This window comes from Dichotomopilus funicola, assembly GCF_033296635.1.
Source record: "Dichotomopilus funicola strain CBS 141.50 unplaced genomic scaffold C8A04scaffold_30, whole genome shotgun sequence".
In the NCBI taxonomy this organism is placed as follows: Eukaryota; Fungi; Ascomycota; class Sordariomycetes; order Sordariales; family Chaetomiaceae; genus Dichotomopilus; species Dichotomopilus funicola.
The window spans coordinates 215,292-231,687 of record NW_026944051.1 but is presented as its reverse complement, the minus strand read 5'-3'; the positions used below and the strand labels follow the sequence as shown (position 1 = coordinate 231,687).

The following is a 16,396-nucleotide window of genomic DNA, read 5'->3' as shown; positions in this document are numbered from 1 at the left end:
AACGAGAGAACCCCTCCAACTCCAACCCCACCAACATCAAAAAAGATCAGGTAAGCAGGAAGGAACAAACAGTGCCAAACAAACAACAAACGTATACCAACCATCCCAGCATTTAGAAGATAGAACAAACCCCCAGGCCCAAGATGGCGACTCCTACGGCTGCCCGCCACATTGTCAACTTCATAACCGGCAACGCCAACAAGCTGCGCGAGGTCAAGGCGATTCTGGAGCCGGCGATCCAAGTTGATAGCCAAACACTGGATTTGATTGAAGTTCAGGGGACGGTGGAAGAAGTGACGCTTGACAAGTGCCGGAGGGCGGCTGACCTAGTACGTTTCATTTATAATTCAGTCTTTACCTTGGGATGTTATCTTTCTTCTCTGTCACACCTTCCCTTCTGTTTTAGCCGTGTACAGGATTTCAACTAATAACAAAGCACAGATCAAGGGTCCCGTCTTGGTGGAAGACACATGTCTCTGCTTCAACGCTCTGAACGGGCTTCCAGGGCCGTACATGTAGGTCTCCCACACCCCCACGTCCACCCTCAAGTCCCGGCAAAGCAGCACCTCACGCTTGTAATTTTCGAAACACATGGCAATTTTCTAACCACCTCCTCAGAAAATGGTTCATGGCCAGCATCGGCCACGTCGGTCTCAACAATCTACTAGCCGCCTACGAAGACAAGTCGGCTAAGGCCATGTGCACATTCGCTTACTCTGCGGGGCCTGGGCATGAACCGATTCTCTTCCAGGGCATCACTGATGGCAAGATCGTGCCGGCGAGAGGGCCCCCGGACTTCGGTATGCTTCCTTACTTCGTTTTTATCTAGTGCCTCGGGGATTGTTGGTAAAGGTTTTCTGAATATACTGACTGAGGTGGTCCAGGGTGGGATGCTGTTTTCGAGTACGAGGGACAGACGTAAGTCTTCCCATTTCCAACCCCCTTCCCTTGTCTTGAGGCTTTTGGCCTCCCTTCGTCTCTTATGAGCTGCTTATTAACAGGACATAGATACGCTGAAATGGACAAGGTAGAAAAGAACAAAATTTCACATCGCTACCGGGCTCTCGCCAAGCTTCAGGACTGGTTCGCAAAAGAACTTGCTCCTTAGATACTCGCCGGGCCAACACCAAATACAATCACGAATGAACATCTTACAAAGCACAGGGCCCATCCCATCCCCCCGAAGTATGTTGAAGCCAATATCGACTCCATAAACCGTAACGCCCGAAATCAAACAGCTTCGTCTCCCCTTCGTAGCCTGTAACTTTATGTGTTAGCGTCGGTTGTATTACTTTGAGGAAAGAAGGCGTGAAAAATTACAGACCTTAACAGCTCAAACTCCTTATATGCCTTGAGGTACCGACTTCCCCTCCGGTATGGCTTTAACGCAAGATCCGGCATGGGATGGGTGACAGTCTGGCCCACCAGGCGCACGATATACGACGAGTCCCGGAACGACGGGTCAAACACAATTAGTTGCTTGGCACCGTTTTGGAGTTTCTCAAACCCAATTATGGTGAGGGAGTGGCCTGTTTGAAGAATTTAGTCCTCCAAGTACCGAAGTACGGTCTGGGTCAGGGGGGTAGGTGGGCTTACCAGTGTGCTGAAAATAAAGGGGTGCTAGCTTGGTTTGGTGAATGCGCTGTGTCGGATCCTGGACGCCCGATTGGAAATAAGCCTCGACGTACTCCATGAGTTGCGCCTCGGACTTGCTGGCTTCCCTGTTCTTGATACCCTGAGCGCCGCATGGAATATTGAGTAGACGTAACACAGCAAGTGCCTGCAAATCAATATTAGTCCCGGCTCAAGGTTGAACGGGGTGGGGCCGTGGTGAGGTACTTCTGGTGTGCCGATGTATTTTCGTGTTCCTCTGATGCCGCCTGTCTCAAGCCGGCCCTGAGGGTTAATTCCTTGATCCCAAGCCGTCTCGATCCACTCCTGTATTTGAAAAATGGATGGAATGCTGTCTTTGAAATGTTCGTGGCCTTTGAAATTAGTCTCAACGATAAACGAAGAGAGCATTTGGATGTTCCGGTAGCCACAGAAGCCCCCTAAATAGGATATCAGCTCGACCAAGAACGAGGAACACAATATGCAACCCATACCTTCGCGCTTAAACTTTGAGACATGTTGGACGCATGGGTCACAGACATAGGCATATTTTGTCGATGGGCTCTGTTCCAGTAACATCGCAATCACTGAAACAACACCTGTTGTTGCTATCAGATTTTATAGCTTCAAATCGGTTTGTCAGACCCCAATAACTTACCTTGAGACACGACTGGGGGACTCTTCTTGAGCAACGCCACCAGCCAGTCTGGCATACGGTCTTCGTGAGCGTACTTTCCAAGTTGCGCTTTCTAGCCCGGCAGTTAGCATAGGCAAAAATAATTCACAAATCAGCAGACGTGCGCACCCCAAGTCGTTTTCCTCTTGTGAAAGCCCCAGCTAGGGATTTTGACGAAGTGGCCTTCTCAGATGATGAGGATCCAGGCATCCTGAGCAGCCTCCTCCAAGCCGAGATGGCGTTCACCTGACGATCGCTCTTATCCGACTCGTGTACTGGGCGGCGGTGCCTCTCTGCTTCTCTTTGAGCCCTGAATGGCCCAGTGAATGAAGGCTCGGGTGTATGTGATATCTCAGAAGGAAAAGCCTCTCCACCCTGTAGGTGGTCACCCGATTCCTCTGAATGGAGTTCCAGGTGATAGTCTAGCTCCTGGAGCACAACAACTTCGCCGCATCCGTCAATTGGACACTCAACGTATGAAGCTTCTTCGGCAGCTCCAGGGTCGTCCAATTTATTTTCGTCCTTCACGGTGAATGGCGAGTCTCCCTCTGCGTGGAGGGTTTCTATATGCTGGGGTTATTTAGCGGCTTTGGAACCGAGCGAAGGGCAGATATGTTAAAATAAGAAAATACAAAGACTTACCAGAAGCATCTGGTATTCGCCGGCATCATTTGTCCAGCCACAAAATGGGCAGACCATCGCCTTGTCTTCGGCCATTTTCTTTGAAAATCGTTGTTACCCCTTTGTTTAGAGATGAGATGCTGACCGCCGGGGTGTAGCGTGTGAGAGAAGCGCGGTTGCATACACACCAACAATAGCTGCGCGCCTTGTATCATCGGAGCGAAACCAAGATAAATTTGGCCAAGTTTATTTCCATAAGAACAGTGAGAAAAAAATCATAACTGGGTCGCATGTGAGGCTCTGCAGTCGGGCAGGGAAGCAGCCACCCACTGCAGTTGTTCGGCCAGTTGTTGCCTCTTGCAGGGCTTCAAACGAACTTCCGGCCCTCGGTACCTTTTGGTGGTCAAGCGTTCCTGCCCCAACCCTGGAAGGCAGGCTTTATGCGGTTTAGGGTGAACCCCGCACAAGGGTTTGGGCCAGATGAAAGATTTCTGTTTTAGGTCTCTATTTCGAAACCAATACTCCGTTTACGTCTTGGGATATCAAAAAGCTTGTTCACCACCCATAGTGACATATGATGCATTTGACATCGCCGACGCAACAAACAGTGGACACGGCCGTGTAAGTCTCGCCGAGACGGAAAGCAACCCTATTTTGCATGTCCCCTCCACCCCACAGCATGGCATACCAGGGGTAAAAGTTATCGCAGCGTTGCCGGATTAGGTTAGACCCATCTCTCCTGGATCTCACCCACGGTTCCTTTGTCAACCTTGTGTCCTACTATGTATACCACGTCGACTTGGTGTAGCCAACTTTGAGATACGACAGCGGCAGAGTCTAGAGTATACGCATTGCATGGAGATGTTTTATGTTCAAAGCCGGAAGTGCTATCAAAACGGTATTGTGAAGGAATGCCCCCCCATCTTAAAGCTAAAAGGTTGAAGTGCGTTGGTTTTGTTCACGAGAGCACGAAACAATCATACGTATCGTGCACATAGCAATTCAGTTTCGCCTTCGAGAACAAGTTAAGAAATCAGAAGGTCAGGAGAACTGAATGGTTTGGTTGAAGACAAGTATCCTGTAAATGCATAGGGAAGCCGTACTGTGGCTACTTAAATGCATATTAACGGGTCACGATTTGACTCATCCCGGCAGCCCCTGGTCTGATGAACCGCCTAGGCCACCCCACATGCCCCTCCACCCCGCGAAATAATATTTTGCCCCGCTATCGACTATTCGCGACACCATCGCCAGTTTCGTGACGGGTGCAAATCGAGACAGTTCGTACCTACTAACAGCCGACATTTCCCTGAATTTCCCCCAAAGTAGCCAAAATGCTTGACGTGAACGATTTCAGTACGGTGTTGCCTTTTCTACACTTATTCCTTTCGCCAATTGCACGCGATCAAGGCTTGGCAGAGTTGGTACTTCCAGGCCCAGGTACTAACATGGAGTCTGAACAGTCACCGAACGGGGTGGTAACCCTGAGAAGATCAGGGAGAGCCAGCGGAAGCGCCATGCTCCTGTGGAGGCCGTCGACGAGGTGATTGCGATGTTCGAAGACCACCGCAAGAGTAAGCCGACCGTTAAGCCGTTGACGACCTTTTCTAATACTTATCTCGACTCTCCTCGCAGCCGCCTACGCCGCCTCCCAACTTAGCGCCAAAGCCAATGAAGTGCAGAAACAGATTGGCCCCAAGAAGAAGGCATGCGACCCCGAGAGCCGTGACAACCGTTACACTCCATTCTAACCATGACAACAGGCGAAGGAGGATGTTACGGATCTTCTGAAGCAAAAAGGTTGGAGAACCTAGGCTATCGTGGGGCTGTAATATGGGATGCTGACATTTGTTCAGCCGATATCGAGAAGGAGAGGAAGGATCTCCTGGCCTCAGCCGCGGAGAAGGAGAAGGCCTTGAAGGTCAAGGTCAAGACGATTGGCAACCTTGTCCACGAGTCCGTCCCTGTTTCGAATACCGAGGTCCGTCCAAACCGATAACACGACTGGGGAACATTGCGGTCTAATATCTATTATTAGGACGACAACACGGTCGAGCGCACTTGGGCCCCAGAAGGCGTCACGTTCGAGAAGCGCGATGTTCTCTCGCGTAAGGCTCACACCTCTCACAATCCCACCATGGCGTTAAGCTTACCGGGAGAATAGATCACGAGGTTCTCGACAGGCTGGATGGCTACGACCCAGAGAGGGGAGTGAAGGTTGTCGGCCACCGTGGGTACTTCCTGCGTCGGTGGGGTGTCTTCCTCAACCAGTACGATCCCCCTCCCAGTGCCACTTCCACGGCTACGAACTAACCTTTCAGGGCCATCATCAACTACGGTCTCGAATTCTTGCATGAGAGGGATTATGTTCCTCTGCAGACTCCCCAACTCATGCTCAAGGACCAAATGGCCAAGACCGCTCAGCTTTCCCAGTGAGTTCACTCTGGGCTTGCGCTCACCCGGATCGACTAGGCTGGACGTAGCACTAACTATGAACTTAGGTTCGACGAGGAACTTTACAAGGTCACTGGTGACCAAGTAGACAAGTACTTGATCGCGGTAAGTCTACTGAAAATGCTTACGATGCCTTTGTGTCTGATAAGATGGAACTAGACCTCAGAACAACCTATCTCCGCCTTCCACAGCGACGAGTGGCTCCAGCCCAAGGAACTGCCGTTGAAGTAAGAGTCTAAGGTATCCCCCGTATCGGGATGCCAACTAACAACGTATCAGGTATGCGGGCTACTCAACATGTTTCCGCAAGGAGGCAGGTGCTGTAAGTTTATAATATGCCGTTCTCATCCTACAGATATAATGTTGACCTTCGACTAGCATGGGAAAGATGTCTGGGGAATCTTCCGCGTCCACGAGTTCACTAAGGTGGAGCAATTTTGTGTCACAGATCCTGAGAAGTGAGTTGAGGCTTATGCTTGGCTTGTGGTGCTCTCGACTTACGTTGAACAGGTCATGGGAGATGTTTGAGAACATGATCTCAACGTCGGAAGACTTCTACAAATCCCTTGGGATTCCCCACCGGGTTGTCGCCATTGTGTCAGGTGCTCTAAGTACGTAAACTTGGACTACCCTCATTATTCCCTATTGCCATTAAATAAGTGTCGCTAATACTGTTTTCATAGACAACGCCGGTATGTTGAATTGATACGTAGCTACTGCTTACCTTACTAACTGGCATGAAGCCGCGAAGAAGCTTGACCTTGAAGCCTGGTTTCCTCACCAGGGCGAGTTCAAGGAACTTGTCAGCTGCTCGTAAGTACCGCCCTGCGTACCAGAGGAGTTTGGTAATACTGACCGTCTCTATAACAGGAATTGTACCGACTACCAGAGCCGCGACCTCGAGATCCGCTTCGGCATCAAGAAGCAGACCGACGTTAAGAAGACATATGTTCACTGCCTCAACTCGACCCTTACCGCAACGACAAGAACGATTTGCGCGATTCTCGAGAATTTCCAGACCGAAGAGGTAACTGCCCTTCGCAGCGTTCGCGGCTTGAACCTGACTAACTTGATCCTTAATAGGGCGTCAACATCCCCGAGCCGTTACGGAAGGTGAGAAAACTCAAGCCCGATTTCGAGATATCCCCATACTAACTGAGTCGTTACAGTATCTACCAGGCGCCCCTGAATTTATCCCCTTTTCCAAGGCACCAGCGGAGAAGAAAGAGGAGAAGGCGGGGAAGAAGGGAGGTGAGAAGAAGGAAATACCCGTCCGGTAAAGGGTTGGTATGAGTTGGGGGGGAGAGTTTTGGTGTTTCTACACGTGGATGAAGCCTGTGTGTCTAGGCAGTTAAGCGCCAGATATTCGCCGCAATAGACTCGTGACGGCATTCCAACTTGCTCTACTACGATGGGCCATAGCCGGTCCTCGAATGATGGTATACGCGAATGCTTTCTGCGCTATGGCATTGCGGGCTAATTGTAAAGTAAACGTAAAGGTCGGGCTGCTTCTTGCCACCCGTCGCCGTGAACCCTCATCCCTCGTCAAACGTGATCCTAAGCTCAACCTACACCGACCCCCTAAATACAAAACCACCCGCCCAAAGCTAAAGTTGTCGTCCAACGACCCATCGGCAGGATACCGTCCCTTGGCGGGCATGATGGCCACCCCCCAGTCATCCAGACACCCCTCATAAAATGGCGCAAGATGGTACCACAAAAGCCTATTCTCCTCGAAGCGTAACCAACACTGCGTAAAACCACAGCGAGAAAACAAAAACGTTGTCCACCTCAGCCAAGACCAAAGGGGACAAGTCCCTGTTAGGCCGTGACGAGGAGAGCTTGTAGAAACCCCGAAACCTGCCTCTGAGAGTCGGGATCCCAGAACGAAAACGTAATGTAGGCCATCCGGCCAGACGAGAATAACCACATCCTCATCCCAAGTAGGTTTGTTGCCCCCACCCATCTTCACGCCCCCTTTCATCATGCTGCTTCATATCCCATCTGCCCTCCCAACTCTCTTTATCCCAAAAGCAAAGCAAGGCCGCATAACCAAACCAAGACCGACGTCCAGACAAAGACCAAAAGCCAACGAGGGAAAAATTCAAAACAAGACAGCCATCGGCCGTCAAAGCCACGAGCGCAGCACGTAAGCTCACTCACACAACCTCATCTCACTCTCATCTCCACCACCCTCAGACTTTCTAACCCTCACACCTCCCCCCTCACATAACCACGCACTTCCCCCCACCAGATGGCTCCCCAGGGTTCTGTGATTTCTCAACCTCACCAATCAGCAGCTCAAACGAGCGAGCCACATTCTCGTTGTACCGCGCGCTCGCCTCGGTCCAGGCGCACCCGTACTCTTCAGCCAGGGCCTTGCCCTGCTCGGCGGTTACTTGGCGCTGTTCGGGCCGTAGGTCGCTCTTGTTGCCGACGATGCAGATTGGGACGGTTGCGGTGCCCTGTTAGGTTTGGTGTTAGCGGCAAGGGGGTAAGAAAGGATGAGGAGGGGGTGAAAAGGTTTGGGGAAAAAAGGGGGGTAAGTATGCGACAAAGAATGTAGAGCAGACTAACAAGGTGGTTCAAGATCTTGTCGCGAATCACCTGCACCATCTCAAAGGACTGCAGAGACGAGACGCTGTAGACGAGCATGTAGCCATGGATGCCGATGAAGTGCTTCGAGTTGAGGATGCTGTACTCGTCCTGCCCGGCCGTGTCGACGATCTCGGTCGCAAACTCCTGGCCCTTGTACCGGATCTCCTTGCTGAAGGTGTTCTCGATGGTCGGGTAGTAGCTCTCGACAAAGTGCCCGTCGACGTAGCGGACCGCGAGCGAGGATTTGCCTGGTATGCCTTTGTTAGCAAAGTCTGGGTATTGCTAGTCGGCATGGTGTGATGTAGTAGGGGTACGACGAACCGACAGAGCGGCTGCCGACAATGGCAAGCTTCCGCTGTTTGGCAAGGGTGGCTGGCATTGTTTACACTGGTTGGTTTCGTAATGATACTTTCAGTAAGTAATTGGGTGGTAACTGAACAACTGTTGTTGGTGCGAGATTCGTAAACAACGATTGCGCCGATAAGCTGCCTGACCCTACGTAGTGGGAGAAGTGGTGTTGCGATCCAATGTTATCCAACTATTCGTATGCGCGGGGATCCGGACTAAAACCCAATTGGGTTTGTTGGGGGCGAATCGATGATGCCGAACACGCTGCAAGTGTTGGTTGCTCGTGCAGGAGGAGGAGGGGAAAGAAAGGAGCTGCAGAAAGACTGCTGTCTGTGATGATGGACCGTTCAGCGCACAGAGTCTGCCTGCATGCGTTTCGAGAGTTCAGCCTTGAGCGTCTCCCTTTCACAGGCACAATGTAGCACACACGATGAGTGGTTTAGAATTGGGAACAATGGAAGTACATGAATTTAAAATAGAAGATGATAGTAGGCGGGAAGTGTAGCACAGCAGTTTGTGCACACATCAGAAACGAACAAACGGAGCATGGAAGGAGTTCCGGCATGGAAGACGGCAGCGCACGGCGAGCCCGTGGTTCCAGACCCAAACAGGGAATGGCTGGGCGGGGCTCCTACCTTTTCGCAGCGGGCCGGTTGCGCAACTTGGCAGGGTTCCATGTAGGGGAAAATCGCCTGAAGGTCCACGGGCCCTGAGGGGCAACGGCAACCCCGCTAGGTACGATGGGTAGGCGGGGTCACTGTGAATTCATCCAAGCTGGCGGTGGAAGCGGCCGACTACACAAAACAGATACCTTAGCTTAAGTCCAATCCATTAACAATCGATCAAATCTCAAGAGATTCCGATTGATTTACTCTTTTTCACCTTTTATTACTTTCTTGATCTATTCTTTTTGTCTTCTTTCACTTTTTTCGGTGTATTCTTTTTAGTCTTTTTTCACTTTTGTAGAAAAGTCAGTTATCCAGCGACTTGGTCGGCCGCTTTCTTTGGCCACGGCGAGCCAAGCAAAAACGCCACGGACTGGTGGGCATTGACTGTGACATTTGACTCGAATGGGGCATGTGACAGAGAAGGCCGCGCTACGAGTACCGTGCCGCACTCGCAACGAACGGCATTTACCGATGTGCTCCTGTCACAGACATGTCTCGAATGCACGGCAATGTCACCAGCAGCTTGGAGGTCCATGGTAAGCTGAAATAAAGCTTGCAGGTGAGGTGGTAGCTCTTTGAATGCAAATGTATCTATGGCTAAATAAATGAAGCAGCTAGCAGCAGGTCGCCATTTGAGGCTCGAGAATAAGCAGCGCCCGGTAATGATGTTTAATATGTTTTGTGGCGAGTTCGTTCCCTTCGTAGCCAGTGTCGTGTCCCATGATCCATCCCATCCCATCCGTCCCATCCTATCCCACCCAATTCCTCATCGTTTGCCCAAAACTGCGAATGGGAATATCGAAACCGTATGTATCGTAAAAGGGTCCGCCGCTCCTATGCAAGGCGTGTCATGCAAGCCGTGTTAACCCCCCCCAAATTCCTTCCGATAGAGTAGCCCATCCACCCATTCCTCAACAACGCCGCTAATCATTAACACAAACAAAACAAGTTTTGCGTAGGCTCAGGGGCCGCATCTAACGCAGCGTCGCCAGCTGGTCAGCCAGATTTTGGAGACGAGCCAGGGAGCCCGACTCGTGCTTCCCCGCCTCGTCGCCCTGAGCCTCTGCAACCTTGCGATGGAAGGTAATGAACTCGTTGAGCGAATCGAGCAACGGTTGGATGTTCTTCTTGGGATGGACGAGAATGAACCTGTCTCGGATCGAGTCGGTCAGGCAGAGATATCCTAGGAGGACAGAGAGGTAGCCCAGAGCAACATTGAGTTGGGTCTTCTCCATCGAGTCGGCCTGTCATGAGTTAGCTCTGAAGAACACTTAGACAGAAGGTATGGGGGTAACTTACATCAGCCGTCTTCGTGTGGTTATCTGCAAACACACGGATGAGCCGGTTTAGTGATGACCCGGCACCGTCTCCCCGTTCTTCTAGACTCCGAGACCCCGGCGGATAATACACACAGAAATTGATCATAGCACCTAGCATCATGATGAGGGTTTCCAATACCTTGGACATGAACGAATCGGCCTTCATCGAACTCAAGACCATCTCAAACGCGCCGCAGGTGGAGTCCGCCAATCGCCGGAGCAGACCCTTTTCAACAAACAATCGAGATGCTTCCTCGTTGTGGTTCGTGATGTTCAAAGAGATTCTCAGAGTGAGACTCCCAAGATCACCTAGTTGATCGGCTGGACGCTGTAGCGCAGTTTCCAAGATATCCGCGACGATGGGCGCATATTGCTTGGTCCAAACCGGACTAAGCGGGGACTGCATAGCGCTAATCGAGTGGCCCTCCAAAACATAGAGGGCGAGGTAGAAGTCGCAGGATTCTTTTTGGTTTTCCAAGTCCCAACAAGCTTCGTTGGAAACGCCCTCGGACAGGATCGAAAACAGGCGGTCCGTAACTGCCTGAGAAAGCACCTCATCCTCAGCCGCTGCATGGGTAGGCTGCCGCATGAGGAGATCCAGACACTTCAGGGCTAATGTGCGTGGGGACAGAGATGTTGGGGCAAAGGGCTCCCAGACGGGGAGCTCAAGAAGCGAGCCTTTGACGGATGTGACGGTGGTTTGGCCGTTTTTCGTGAGATTTTGCTTTCGGTCCTTGACAAGGACACCGATATCGGTCGAATTGGTAACAAGTCGGCTGATGAGGGCACCGAGGCCGTGTGAACGTAGTTGTTGGAGTAAATGAGCCGATGTAGTAGCGGCAAGAAGAGTCGTGATTATGGCCAGAATCGCGTATCCAGAGGCCAGATCCGTTTCGTCTGCAAGAGACCTGAACAAACTACCTCCGTCACTATGGTTCCGAAACTGCTGGCGAAACTCTTTGTCCTTCATCTTTTGAGCGAGCTCAAGCAACGCGCCACGTCGCAAGGAGTTGGGTTTTGCTGAAGGTAACCCGACCCTGTCTAGAATGTCGTCCATCTCGTCCGCAAAACGGCTGTTGGCTCCCGCCTGCCTCAACTCGTGGATACTCCGAACGGCACCCGTATTCATCGTCTCGTCATCCTCATCCAGGTACGAAACTGTGTTCACCGTGGCGCTCTTCGTGAGACGCCCTAGGTTAAACAATGCGCTCCCCGAAGGCCCGTCATCAAAGCCGCCGAGCCTGCCACCTCCCAGGAAGGGTTCATCATCAGCCAACATTGACCTCTGCTGGCTGTAGGTAAACTTTGGGCCAGTCTTCTTCGCGGTAAGAACCGGACGTGCAATCGGCTTTGGTTGGCTTGTGGCTGGCGGGGGCGAGTACTGGAATTCGGCAAGCGGGGACTGGGCGACCTGACTTTTCGATCCTTGAAATGGCGCTTCATCATCGTCGGAAGAGCTGGTCCCATCCTCCTCTTGGGCGACCAAGGCATCAATCAGGCGCCTCTTCCGCGCGGGCTTGGTCGGCTTTGGAGCTAATGGAGTTGAGGGAGCCGCCGGTGCACCAAGGCGGATAGGAATCTGCTGCTTCTCTGTCTTTGTGATCTTTGAACCAACACTGAGGTTCTTCAATCTTCGAGATGTCTTCGCAGAAAAGGGCATCTGCGTCCGCGAATCTCCGTCCATATCCATCTTCCGCTCAGGAGTGGTCTTCCTCGAAACAGGGGAGATACTCGCGTCCGGCGCTGACCTAAGCCTGCCATCCTCACTCGACAACACAGGCGACCGTGCGCCCGGTGGCGATGAATCCGGTGTCGAGTACGGTCCGGTAAACTTGCCCTTGTCGGACGATTCCGGCGCAACCCGTCTCTTTTTTGTCCGTGTCGTCTCATCCGCTAACAAATCAATGTCGTAAGGGTCGGGAAGTGGTTGGCTGTATGATTCGGCAGCCAGCTTTTGGCGCGCTCCGCCGCTAGGCTTACGGACATCCGGCCGCTTCGCTTTGGTGGCTGGCATCGTGCGCGTCGTGAGGCGAGGGGCCGCTAACAATTGCGGTTCGGGCTCGTCGAAGGACGACGGCATGACCGGGGCCGATTCCGCGTGTCGAAGAGTCGCCGGTCGCGTCGTTTCAGTGGTCCGCCTCTTGCCTCCTCTCCCGTAGGTAGCGACTTTCTTTTTCGGCTCATAGCCGAAGTCGTAGATCGAATCAGCGTTGCTGGCGGCCATCATTGAAGGTGTTTCGGGGGGAGCGCGGAAACAAAGTTGGTTGGAGCCGTATAATCCTCAAGTCCAAAAAGGAGTCAGCGCAGCATTCCCCTTCGAACGCGCTAAGGGTAGCGAGCCTGTGAAGCGTCTTGTCCTAGTGAATTGGCGATGTTGTTCGCGGCGGCCTCCGACAGCGCCCGCGTGAAATTTGGGAAGGCGGCCGAAAGTCTTTGAGTCTAGCAGGAACCAATGGCCGCTGTGTATTCAATGTTGCAATGCGCACGCGCGATATGCGGTTTGAGAAAGCGGAGGACGGTTCGTTCCACAGGCGCTGTTGTGTGGGAGAATTGGAAGTTGCGATTCGCGGAGCGATGGCGACGGTTGTTGTTTGGAAACAAGCCCCCGGCAAGGTACCCCACAACCTTGCCTTCTTGCAGATGGTCCGTGCCAGGGGGGTGCAGCAGGGGTTCAAGGCACGTGCAAAGGTTCTCGGGTGCAAAGAATTGTTGTGGTAGGGCTGCCTTGAGGCACTCTTCCGTATGCCCCGCCTGATGGATGAAAGAGACGGGCAATGAACAAGAAGGGATTCAGAGCCTTGGGTTTGAAAGGACGAGGACTAACTTCCTTTCCCATCTCTAAGTCTTTGAGTTACTGGCCCTGCCTTTTATGGAACATTACTTTTGGCTTGAGACAAAAGAAAATGAAAGCGACGGTTGGGAAATACATTCAGATTGAGGAATTCACCCAACAGCGCCTGCAAGACTTAGCATCGAAAGACGCAAGGCTTTCAGTGCATGGCAACTTAACCCAATGAATCATTGCTCTTCCTCAACAAAACCTGCCCAGGTATGGAAGTCTACAATATTCACCTTATCAATCATTCCGGGTTCTTTTAGTCTCAACCCGACGCATCAAGGTTCAGCGGTGGGGTCGCGCGAGATCAGATGAGCGACGGTCGGCGCCGCCCAGTGGGGTTGGCCCGCATCAGATTGTCGTCGTCCGCATGAGGGTCAAGAGAGGGGCCAGTGATTTCTCGTTCGTGATCCCTGAAACCGAATCTCTGAGAGGAGCCTAACTTCGTACCTGAAGCAACGTTTTTCAACACTATTTATTGGGGCAGACCTATCTTGATTCTTAGTGCCTCATCTTCCAACGCACTCAAGATAGAAATCAACTTTCTTCCCCAAGTGCGTTTCTTTGTCCTGCAACGGACCGATCCCTTTTGTTTCCTTCCTCAGATTGGTCCGTCTCCTCGAGGTTCCCCGGCCGCCATCAGTTTCCACAATGTCCGATCTCAAACCCGTGCCGACGCAGTGCGTCGGGCCGACGTATCGCTCTGAGAGTCAAAAGCCGACGGCAGTGGTATCAACGGGGGTGGAATTTGAGACTGTCACCATCCTCCCGCAAACTCCTCAGCTGATTGCACTGCTCTCGTGAGTAGTTTCCTTTCTCGGACGACCGTGTCGTGTCAGGTGAGGTGAGAGCTTGGTTTTGATTGATACCTCTCGTGGGCAGAATTATTCGCAACAAAGACACCCAGCGAGGGGATTTCATCTTTTACTCCAACCGCATCATCCGCCTCCTCGTTGAGGAAGGGCTCAACCACCTGCCGACAATTGAACACACCGTCACCACTCCCGTCGGGCGCCCATACGATGGCCTCTCCTTTCAAGGGAAAATCTGCGGCGTATCCATCATGCGAGCCGGCGAGGCCATGGAGCAGGGTCTACGGGAATGTTGCCGGTCTGTGAGAATTGGCAAGATTCTAATCCAGAGAGACGAGGAATCGTCTCAACCCAAACTCTTCTACGACAAGCTCCCAGAAGACATCGCCGATCGATGGGTTCTGCTGCTTGATCCCATGCTTGCGACAGGTATGATACAATGCGATCAGGCCAAGGCAAACCCCTTTATCACTGACACGCTCGGCAGGCGGCTCCGCTAGCATGGCCGTTGATGTCCTTAAATCTCGTGGCGTGCCCGAGGAGCGCATCTTGTTCCTCAATGTGCTCGCGAGCCCTAAGGGGGTCCAGAACTTTGCAACCAAGTACCCCCATCTTCGTGTCGTGACGGCATTTGTGGACCAGGGGCTTGACGATAAGAAGTAAGTATCGATTGTTCTCCATCGTCAAATGACAGACTCACCAACCACCATTGTAGCTACATCATACCCGGCCTTGGGGATTTCGGCGACCGATACTATACCGTCTAATTTGAAACGCAATCCTTTATCCACAAGTAGGATCAAACTCAAAAGATAGTGTGGTATCTTGATTTCGCATTTCTCACGCAAACTACTCTCCATCTCTATGATCGGATCCGTAGACCGGCATCGCTTGTGGTATTCGTAGGATATATGCAAAGCCATTCCTCAAGTACAAAGAAGCCCCTCTTCCAATGGTAGATCAGTCGTACTCATCATCGTCGGCAACGATATCGTCCCCTTCGTAACCGCCTTCTTCTTCTTCTTCTATCCTCCGGCTCGACAGACCAGCTCCCCGGTCAGCCGATTTGCCAGAGTTCCGAGCTTTCTCGTTCGCGCGCCCTTCTTCTGCGACAGCATCTAGGAGAACGTTAGTCTTGTGTAGGCAAACCCAGGCAAACAAGGCGCATGTCATACCTGCTGCGTCGACCCACTCGCTGTAGACGTCTATTGGGGACGACAAATCTAAAACAAACACCCGTCAGCAATTGCTTTGTGCACTGGGCAACAGTGTCCGAGCGCGCCCGCGACACATTATGGGGGGTCCATGGTCAAAACGCACAGTTGATGCCGCATTGGAACTTTTGCCCGCAGACTTTGCAATCAAGCCACCCGCAACCAGCCTTCTTGTCGAGCTTGACTTCGACCGATTTTTCGTGGTTGCAAAAGAGGCATGTGAAGACTGTCGGGAGAGGGTCGCGCTGTTGTTGCGAAACGGAGAAGAAGGGTCAGCCATGGGGTATCAAATAGACTTGGGGATCCATCGGGGGTAAGCTAGGGGGAATGGAGGTCGCGACGAACTTACCCTCTTAGGCCCTTGGGGCTTGCTTGAGCTCTTGCGCTTGCCCATTTTGTTTGTTTAGATGAAGTAAATGATTGTTGATGAATTTTGTGAGACGAAGCCAAAATGGTCTTCGACGGTGGTGGGAGGGTGACGTTAAAGGTCTTGAGGATCAGATCGGTCTGTGGGGAGCAAGATCTGGGAGGAAATATGGAGATTGCGATGTAGAGAATCAAGGGCGGAAATTGGGGGGAATGGGCGCCCTTTTATATTGTGGAAAATGGCAAACGGTCGAGCCCCCGCCAAATGCCGAAGAAGTTTCAAGAAGTGGTGAAGTTTCTCGAAGAACCTTAAGGGAGCGATGTAGTTTCTTTGAGCGGTTCTGACAGGAAGCCTTGCAGGGCGTTGCCGCAGCCTTGGCCACAGGCGCGCGTTTGCGCCAGGTCCCGTCGCGAGAATGGTATGGTCCGTGCGCATTATCAGCTCCCTGGGTCCTCGGCCCCGCAATTCGAACTCCCGCTGGAACCTCCTCCACCAGTCCACACCTCGAGCCCACACTAGGTATCTCATCGCCGGCTCCTTATATCGAGGCCCCGGTGCTTCGTTTACCTCTTTAGTTCTTTTCTCCCTCCGGTGGATCTTCGAGATCTCATTCACTTATGTCAGCATCGTTATCATTTTTCCCGGCTTTCTTGTTTGCCTCTTCCTCAAAGCCGAGATCCCTTGGCACGCAGCCGGCAGCCGATCCGATTGTGGTTCCCCGCCGTTGGGCTTGTTAGTGGGGCCAGCGGAGCATGGTAAGGCAGGGGTGCTGGCATCAGCACCAGAGGCCCAACCCTGCACCTCGATCACCTGCACACCTGCTTTGCCAGCAGCGTCCGGCCCGCCTGCTGGCGATACCGTAATGGAGCCGG

The 16,396-nt window shown here is 52.3% G+C and overlaps 7 protein-coding genes across 7 annotated transcripts; 3 read left to right on the top strand and 4 right to left on the bottom strand.

Annotated features, from left to right (window-relative positions):
• Positions 1–143: 143 nt before the first annotated feature.
• C8A04DRAFT_28558 (inosine triphosphate pyrophosphatase-like protein) lies at positions 144–1,108 on the top strand (the record flags this gene model as incomplete). The annotated part of the gene is made up of 5 exons (XM_062780684.1): positions 144–329; positions 442–515; positions 619–800; positions 885–918; positions 1,009–1,108. The coding sequence occupies 5 exons, from the start codon at positions 144–146 to the stop codon at positions 1,106–1,108; spliced, it is 576 nt and encodes a 191-aa protein (XP_062637145.1).
• Positions 1,109–1,230: 122 nt separating this feature from the next.
• On the bottom strand, positions 1,231–3,004 carry C8A04DRAFT_37195 (peptidase family C78-domain-containing protein; the record flags this gene model as incomplete). The annotated part of the gene is made up of 8 exons (XM_062783802.1): positions 1,231–1,258; positions 1,325–1,529; positions 1,597–1,780; positions 1,840–2,051; positions 2,106–2,210; positions 2,270–2,360; positions 2,417–2,857; positions 2,930–3,004. 8 exons carry the CDS (start codon positions 3,002–3,004, stop codon positions 1,231–1,233), a joined length of 1,341 nt encoding a protein of 446 aa, XP_062637144.1.
• A 1,238-nt stretch (positions 3,005–4,242) lies between these two features.
• On the top strand, positions 4,243–6,642 carry C8A04DRAFT_28556 (seryl-tRNA synthetase; the record flags this gene model as incomplete). Its single annotated transcript, XM_062780683.1, has 18 exons — positions 4,243–4,264; positions 4,372–4,482; positions 4,544–4,614; positions 4,672–4,708; positions 4,765–4,889; positions 4,947–5,016; positions 5,073–5,178; positions 5,230–5,340; positions 5,410–5,467; positions 5,522–5,589; positions 5,642–5,684; positions 5,741–5,820; positions 5,873–5,973; positions 6,046–6,054; positions 6,106–6,175; positions 6,233–6,389; positions 6,446–6,475; positions 6,532–6,642. The coding sequence occupies 18 exons, from the start codon at positions 4,243–4,245 to the stop codon at positions 6,640–6,642; spliced, it is 1,380 nt and encodes a 459-aa protein (XP_062637143.1).
• Positions 6,643–7,587: 945 nt separating this feature from the next.
• C8A04DRAFT_28555 (small GTPase superfamily) lies at positions 7,588–8,339 on the bottom strand (the record flags this gene model as incomplete). Its single annotated transcript, XM_062780682.1, has 3 exons — positions 7,588–7,827; positions 7,940–8,208; positions 8,282–8,339. The coding sequence occupies 3 exons, from the start codon at positions 8,337–8,339 to the stop codon at positions 7,588–7,590; spliced, it is 567 nt and encodes a 188-aa protein (XP_062637142.1).
• A 1,611-nt stretch (positions 8,340–9,950) lies between these two features.
• On the bottom strand, positions 9,951–12,519 carry C8A04DRAFT_37192 (wings apart-like protein regulation of heterochromatin-domain-containing protein; the record flags this gene model as incomplete). Its single annotated transcript, XM_062783801.1, has 2 exons — positions 9,951–10,220; positions 10,276–12,519. 2 exons carry the CDS (start codon positions 12,517–12,519, stop codon positions 9,951–9,953), a joined length of 2,514 nt encoding a protein of 837 aa, XP_062637141.1.
• A 1,263-nt stretch (positions 12,520–13,782) lies between these two features.
• On the top strand, positions 13,783–14,710 carry C8A04DRAFT_37191 (uracil phosphoribosyltransferase-domain-containing protein; the record flags this gene model as incomplete). The annotated part of the gene is made up of 4 exons (XM_062783800.1): positions 13,783–13,931; positions 14,014–14,372; positions 14,431–14,602; positions 14,659–14,710. The coding sequence occupies 4 exons, from the start codon at positions 13,783–13,785 to the stop codon at positions 14,708–14,710; spliced, it is 732 nt and encodes a 243-aa protein (XP_062637140.1).
• Positions 14,711–14,903: 193 nt separating this feature from the next.
• C8A04DRAFT_28552 (uncharacterized protein) lies at positions 14,904–15,551 on the bottom strand (the record flags this gene model as incomplete). The annotated part of the gene is made up of 4 exons (XM_062780681.1): positions 14,904–15,061; positions 15,119–15,166; positions 15,264–15,402; positions 15,507–15,551. The coding sequence occupies 4 exons, from the start codon at positions 15,549–15,551 to the stop codon at positions 14,904–14,906; spliced, it is 390 nt and encodes a 129-aa protein (XP_062637139.1).
• Positions 15,552–16,396: the final 845 nt, after the last annotated feature.